General features: G+C 36.2%; 1 protein-coding gene across 1 annotated transcript; it reads right to left on the reverse strand.

Annotated features, from left to right (window-relative positions):
* Positions 1–660: 660 nt before the first annotated feature.
* Positions 661–7,588, reverse strand: LOC103696704 (ubiquitin-conjugating enzyme E2 7). Its single transcript, XM_008778404.4, has 6 exons — positions 7,364–7,588; positions 7,141–7,243; positions 5,938–6,035; positions 5,743–5,843; positions 4,255–4,332; positions 661–1,086 (listed from the first exon to the last, which is right to left on the reverse strand). The coding sequence occupies exons 1-6, from the start codon at positions 7,410–7,412 to the stop codon at positions 1,009–1,011; spliced, it is 507 nt and encodes a 168-aa protein (XP_008776626.1). The 5' UTR covers positions 7,413–7,588; the 3' UTR covers positions 661–1,008.
* Between the last annotated feature and the right edge of the window lie 550 nt (positions 7,589–8,138).

Genomic DNA, 8,138 nt, shown 5'->3' on the forward strand with positions numbered 1-8,138 from the left:
AATTGCAGGAGTACAGAAATTACCAGACATTGAATCCTCGACAAGTCAGCCAACAGCTATGTTAATAACACAGAATGTTGGAAAACTTAGCATTGGATGAGCTAAAATAGTGCAAGTTTAGTGATTTCTTCCATAGTGTGTGTTCAACATTTACAATACCATAGAGTAACATAAAAGGTTCAACAAAAGGTTCCATAAAGTTAACAAAGATCTGTTTGTCCTAAATTTCTTCATTTGGACTTTATGACCTGTCAGACTTTCCACCAGAGATTATATGAAAAGCAAACAAGCAGATATTTTCAAAAAAATCACTCAAGTGAAGCCTAATGAGAACTCATTAAAGTTTTTTAATTGGATAGCCGACAACCCTTTAAGAGCAAGATGATGCCAAATAATCAGCATCTTTCAAACTTTTCTTGCGATAAAAAATAACAAGTATTGTTGCTGCTACAAACGATAAACTATAACCAGAATATGTGGAACCCACAGTCAACAGTCACCTAGTTTTAGCCATGATAATTATCTGAACAGTAACTTACTGCTACAAGCAAAACAGTTCAAACCAAACATGACGAACTAACGTCTGAAAAAAAAAAACTGCAACCAACATATGGATTCAAATGCCACAAACTTAAAATACAAAAAGGGGAGAGAGAGAGATGAAAAAGAAGAAGGCCCAACTTCACTAAACTGAAGCGATCATAATTTATAGAAATGAAGAGGGTTACAGTAGTGAGATGTGTCCCCTAGAATCATTACAACAGACCAAGACACTTGAAACTCACCAAACCCACATTAGATAAGCAAACGACCAAATAGCGTGCAACCGCAGTTTGTTGAGAGACAAAAACGAGACCACCACTGGAAGACAATGGAAAATCTACAAGAGTTGTAAGAGACTGCCACTGGATATGCAGCATCTCTCCCATACCACAAGACTTCCACAGAGACCAGCATGAAGCTGGGCAGACCCTTTTATCTCCGACAAAGCTCCACTCTTTCAAGCTCTTACAGAATTTCTTGGGATCGTCTAACAATGCGGCTGACTTTCTTCTTAAATTCATCCCTCCTCTCCCTCCATTCCTTCTGCATGGCAATTTAAGTAAATTCACATCGGATCAACTTCCATGACAAAATTCAGAGGCGACTGCAGATTGGACTAACCTTATTGAAAAATTATGACACTGGTGTATGAAAGAAGGATAAGCAAATCAGAAACTAAAAATATGGTGGAACATGGCATCAAATTCCAAACAAGCAACAAATATCAAATTCCAATAATAAAATTGACAGGGAAACCTGAAGTTACAATGTAACTCAAATTTAACCAATGCTGAAGTATGGGAGGAATATCCACACTAAACTGTCGGATTTGCCAGCTCTTCAGAGGCAAAGACCCCTGACATACAGAACAATATTTTTACACATTTTGCTAAAAACTCTAAGCAAAATCCAATTGTGTCATATATTAATTCTATATTTGTGCATGAAGAACAAATGAAGCTGAGTTCCCTTGTAAACACTGACCAAAATTATTAAGAAAGTACAGCAGCATCATTCTAAAATTAATTTTCCTTGGAAGGTGTAATGTGTCCCTCACCAGAAATATGATGAAAAATTCAAGGGTATCATTTGACATTTAAGTTACTACAACAATAAGTGATTCGGCCATTTCCTTTTTGGTGCTCAATAATTATAGGTAATGCAGCATCATTTTCTAACCAACAATTTATAAATTTAGCTAAAAACATCATAAGAAAAATAAGAATTAATTGAACAATTTAATAATTTATAATCTTCTCTCTGTAAACGAAAACTAGACCTAAAAACTTATGACTTCGTGGTACAAGTTGATATATAATTTCAGATTAGTTTCTAGGCACAAGGGATCAGAGACAGGATCCAGGGCCATCAGGCCACTTGAGCAGTCAGATATGGAACCAGTTAGGTAAATGCATGGGCATGTGTTGTTATGTTGTTCCACCATACAACCGGAACACATATTAGGAAAAAATATATATAAACAAAACTAAGATACTGCTTCTAAGCAACCAAAAATGACCAAAAGAAAACAATGTCTAAAGTAACATATTGATACAAGTAACTTAAAAATTATGTTTCCAAATGCTGGTCCTTAAACCAACATCCAAAATCATCACAATGCACAGGTACAAGACAGTTTTCTGCTTTCTCAAGCCTTCCTCTTGAAATTGCCCTTTAAAAGATCCAAGGTACCTACGAAACAGTAGCCTTCCAGCACCTAAAACAAGGCTTCTGTACATTAAGTTCGCTTGAGATTTTGTGCTCCTTTATCACATTCAGCCTTTATATCTCCAAGATAGCATTTAGTTCTACTTGATTTAAAATAAATTCCCACCAAAAGTTTTCTAACCATCATATTTGGACTGTCCTAAGACTCTAGCATGAAAATCGATAAGTAGAAGCATCAGATGGATTCTCAAATACTCAAAAGTGCATTAAGGAAAAATATCTGTTAAGAATAAAAGAGACACCTAAGCATTCAACAGCACAGACACAAGATCTGACAGGTTCTGTTCTCCAGTAGAAAGAAGGGGCTTTACTGTCCTTGGGAAATAACACTTGAACAAAGAAAATAACTTGAATGAGGACATGTTATTTACTTGAACCATTAGGTAATCAAAACTTCCGCGGCACAAGTGACACCTCACACATAAACTAAGAAAATTTAACTCAGCTAGGTACTTCTTTGTTAAGACATTATCTCAAATCTTCAAATCTTCAGCAATCACACTCTTCTGTAAATGTCCATTGGCTTCGTGGAGTGCAAAGTGAGTATAGAACATTTTGGACATCAGCTGGCTGGTCTCACTGTTATGACCCAGTTTGTGGCAGCAGCAGCGAATGCCAGCAATGGTCAAACAATTCAAATTTCAAGTCTTATTGGCATCATGAGTGCTGCAGCAATATGAAATTATTAGAATTCCAAATTAAATTCCCTCTCATGAGCCAAATGCCTAAACCATAGAGCATATAGGTTCGGCAGCTCCAGGAGCCACCGGAAACCCAAAATAACATATCTGATCAGCTCAGAATTGAGTTTTAAGCAACATAAGCAATCAGCAGTCTGGTCAAGTCTGATGTTGACTTGTATCTTATAGATTCTGCAATTGGACCTGGACTAATCCCTTGTATAAAGGTGTAGACCCCACCTAATCCTGAATTGTTCACATGTTTCAAATTAGAGCATGGAATAATTCCAACTGTTGCATTGAAGTGGTCAAGCTTATGGCCCCAAATTCTTTGAGACATCTCAAATCACTTCTAATCATAGCCAATTAAGACTCAGGTCCATTGTTGTTGGAACCATTTGTAGCCTAATTGGAGAATAAACCCAAGTCCATCAGAGGATCACAACAATTCTTATGATCCAGACAGGGTTTATCTGAACAGATGCAATGCTTGTATCATATTTCAACTGAATATATCCCATGGAGTCAACTATGTATATGGTTTTTTAAAATTCAAATAAGGATATTGATATTCATGTAATAAATATACAAAAAATAGAAACCATTGTCATTGATAATCAATGTGAGAGTGAATCATTGACCATTGGTCAAGCTTAGGCAACATTAATGTTGTCAAATCTTAAACAAAAGTTTATATGATCTTTCTAATTGCACTGCCTCTGACATAAAAGGAGATGCAACTTATAAATATAGTGTTGTTTTTCCATTCACCAGGTTAAGCACTTCAAGCCACAAATTACTACAAACACTCATAACTAACTGCTTAGGGACAACTTTTACTGCACTAGACTTCTGGCCTTTCACTCTTCATATTTAATAAGCTAGTATATTCACAAATCCATCTCAAACAAAGATTTACTTTGGATAATTGTCTATGAATAAGCAAAACTAATCAATGATATTAGTGTGATTTTCACATTTTACAATGATATTTGTTCAAATTCTCTTATTAATGCAAGTCCAGAGTATATCCAGGAAGACAAACTTTACAGCATATTGGACACCATCAGTAAATAGACGAGATCTTAAAAGGAACACATCAATTTATAATATATATATAAAACGTAGCAAATTGAAAACAAAACATTTTCTTATGTCCACTGTTTCTTGCAGCCCTCAATGGGCTGCAACCCAGAGATAGATTTTCATAAATAATGAATAAATGACTGACAATTAATAAAGAGAAACCAAGAATAATAAAAATTAGAAAAACAGTATCTAAAAACGCAAAATTTTCACTTACAGCAGCTTCAATGTTAGCTGGAGATTCATCATTAGGACTAGAAAGCATAGAGATAATACTCAGTACTATGCTCTCAACCTGCATATTTCACGTATCCCATTATTCTGATGTAGTAACATGCTCCAATAACAAAATATATAGAAAGTTAAATATTGAAATACAGATGAAGATTTTACACCTTCAGATGATTGCAATCATAAATAAATAGATACACAATGCTGCAGAATGTTGATATCTTTACAGTCAAAATAAGCATTATAGGCAAACCATTATCGGTAAAATAATGAAAATGAATCCTGCAATCCTACAGGGAATACTGCACCCACACATTTAAATAACTCCTTGATTTATTTTATCATAGGACTATTTTCCTAAAAATTACAGAAGTTATGATCCCCTAGGTATCAATTTACTTTCTCTATTGAAGTTTAATCCCTCTGACTTGAAGGGCTGCAAGCAGGTCAGGCAGGATGTGGTTTCAGCACAACCTAAGCTTCATCCATGTTTGAATTGCCACAAAAAGATATAAATCCAAGATTGGTCCGCTTCCCTCCAGGGCAAGTTGAATTGGTTTGAGATTTATTTTATTGATCTATCTAGTTATTTTTGGGTCAAATCTTGAAAAACAGGCATTATTATAACATACAAGCATTAACAACAACCAGTTCCACATAGGATTAACCAACAACTACATATAACTTATCATTAATCAATACAAATCGATCAACTTTGTGTCTGTTAAATAGTATTGTTATAAATTGGGACAACTAGTAGAAATAAAATCAAGAATGTATAATTATAAAATAAGAAAAAACTTTGAGTTTTAAATACTGTTGATGGTTAAATTTATGGAGCCTTAAAATATTTTTAATATGCCACAATTCTTGAATAACTTTCATTGTTTCAAAATTTAAAAATTACTTTGGTTTATCTCCATAAGTTCCAGCAGCCCTCAAGTTTCTTCTACTAGTTAACGATCAATGAAGTTCCAATGTCAAAAGTTATGCTAAAATAATCTCAACCTCTCTATAAAACAAATGATTCCAGTCATTTGAAATGACCAGAAAAGGTTCCATTGAATACATATCCTATCACCCAAAAGATGAATGTTAGAACATAATCCTTCATTGCTGTACCAAATAAAGAGAAAATGTTTGTATAGTATAACATAGGGAATTACTTACCCAGTGAAACAATCCTTATATCACTAAATTCGACTTCTAATGTAGGCCCGATTTTTTTGAGCTTGAAGATGACCAGATCATGTGCGAATGATGATATTCAGATTTACTACAATTAGCAGAATTTGGAATTTATATGACATTTGGATTGGCTATTTGTTCAATATCAAAAATGAATACAAATATGGGATACTATCTGCACCATTCGCGAGATAATTAGAACACTCTTAATAGGAAGCCAATTAAGAAAAGAAAAATCAATATAAACAAAAGAGAATACACCATTATAACATGTGAAAAGCCATACTGTATGCACAGGTGTCCAACGCTCACTTGCGAGCTCATATCCATTTGGGTCTTCCCCAGGTGGATGAAGAATTGATATGCAAACACGGCCATCAGGATAAACTGAAGTTCCAATAAGAAACAAGACATTCTTATATACTGTTTCACATGGTAAGGTAAACAGGATGATTTATAAAAACACGCTTTAGAAACTAACCATTTGGATGCCACATCTCTGATGTAAATCTGACTGTTGGAGGGCTATTGGGATAGTTGGCAGGAAAGCTCATAATTGCATTAAAATAGCCACCATCACTGCAAGATTAGATACCAACAAGGTAGCAAAAACAAAAAAAAAAAGGAAATTTATCGAAGTCTAAGAACTGCCTTTGAATAATAAAAAATGACAACAACATTTAAGCCACTATATAACAGTTTGATATTCTCTCCTACATTTACTGTAATCTTATTTTCTGATTCCTATAGGTTCACTAACAAATCATCATCAAATGTCATGGAATATAAGATGCAAGAGAAGAATTTCCTGCAAAAGTTTTGAATTCAGAAAACCATTTTCAAATTCCAATACATGGGCCTTAGCATAAAAAATTATACAGGCATTAGCCTATCAACAGTGGGGTGGGCATCATGATCCCACTTGACTATTGGTTCCTTATCATTGCCACCATCAAGATGGAGAACGCCTTGAAATCACTTCTAAACATATGCTAACACGCTGTATGGACTTCTACAAACATCCATCTAAATATCAGAGAACCTGACAATTGTAAGAAAATTAATTTCTGCAGGTACAAAGGGTCAAACAAAATTGAAAAGATGGTTTACAGTTCCCACTCATAGCCCACAGTGTCATCAAATCGCTGACTCATCAATTTTGGCTTAGCTTAAAAGATCCCGCTTTGCTATGGGTTCCTATCCCAAGCCAGGACCTCAAAAATCATGAGTTCATTCATACAACTATGAATTGCACTCCAAAACTCAGATTAGAAAATTCTCTGACGGACTCATCTCCATATCGAGAATCAAATAATTACGAGAAAATGAATAATAAAGGCCTCGCAGGACCAAATCAAAGAGCTTTGGATGAGGTAAAAGATAACCAGAAACTAAAGTTTCTTTTGAGGCATCGCGATCAAAGATCCTATCTTTCCATGTTCCAAGTCATGCAAAACCCCAAGCAATCGAACTAAAACCCTAACTTCACCACACAAACCAGCCGTAGCTCGACAGAATCCATAAAAATCCTAATTTTCAAGCAGTCCAAACAGTCAACCAGCGAAAACAACAAAAAGATTCACGTTTCTACCAACAGAATTCACAATAACTAGAACGAAAAGAGATGAACAAAAGAAAGAAGAGATAAAACCATGATTACACGAGGTGGGAAGCCACGACTCACTAGAGCGTATCGGGGGGGCCGATGATAGTCACGTTCCACTCAAAAATATTGGTATCATCAACCAGGCCGGCCGAGAACCCGTCCACAGGATTCTTGGTAAGATCTGATCCAACAACAAGAAAAACAAAACATTTCATCCGATCGATGCACGCCAAGAAAGCAAATCTCCAAAAGAAAACCCTTGAAACCATCAGAATCGACGCAGAAATGATCTTATCCGCACCTTTCAGCTGCTTCGCGAGGAGCAGGCTCGCTTGGCTCGTCGCGGCCATCAACAACCCAACCCAATTGATAGAGATAGGGATACGAGAGCGGCCGATAAGAAGAGCTTCCGACCGAAATGGGAAAGAGGGGAAGGCGAGGAGGAGGAGGACCGGGCTTCCAAAAAGACACGAGTTGCCGTGTGCGGATTCCGGAAAGAGAAGGGGATGCAATGGGCGACGGGCGACGGGCGAGAAAGAGAAGAAAATTTTAATTTTAAATAAAATAAAGAAAAATATATTAAAAAAATTTAGAAATACATTTATATTATTTGATTTCCTTTTTTTCGGTAAATATATTGCGTGGTGATCCGTTCGACGTCGAATGGTTATATCCAAACGCAAACCCGCAAACTTACGGGGCAAACTAAACGGCGTGGTCGGGACGACGCCGTTTTGCCGGCAGCTGGCAACGGGAGCTACTTTGGGTCGGATGATCCTGGCCGTCTGATGGGCAGGGGAGTCATAATTTGGTTGGGTTGGGTTACTTGGTAGTGAATGGGAGCGAGTTAGGCCGTAGGTGCGCTGTTGTAGGTCACAAGCCACTAGAATTCAGTTGACCAAAGAATGTGATATAGAGTGTATCATACTGTACCAATTCGATACTGATATATGATATGAAAGGTATATAGTCGGAACCGATTTCATACAATTTTGATACAGTAATGATATCGGTATGAAGCTCAGTACCAAAATAGCATAGCTAAATGTGCACCATTTTATATATGGGCCATTTGC

This window comes from Phoenix dactylifera, chromosome 12, assembly GCF_009389715.1.
Source record: "Phoenix dactylifera cultivar Barhee BC4 chromosome 12, palm_55x_up_171113_PBpolish2nd_filt_p, whole genome shotgun sequence".
In the NCBI taxonomy this organism is placed as follows: domain Eukaryota; kingdom Viridiplantae; phylum Streptophyta; class Magnoliopsida; order Arecales; family Arecaceae; genus Phoenix; species Phoenix dactylifera.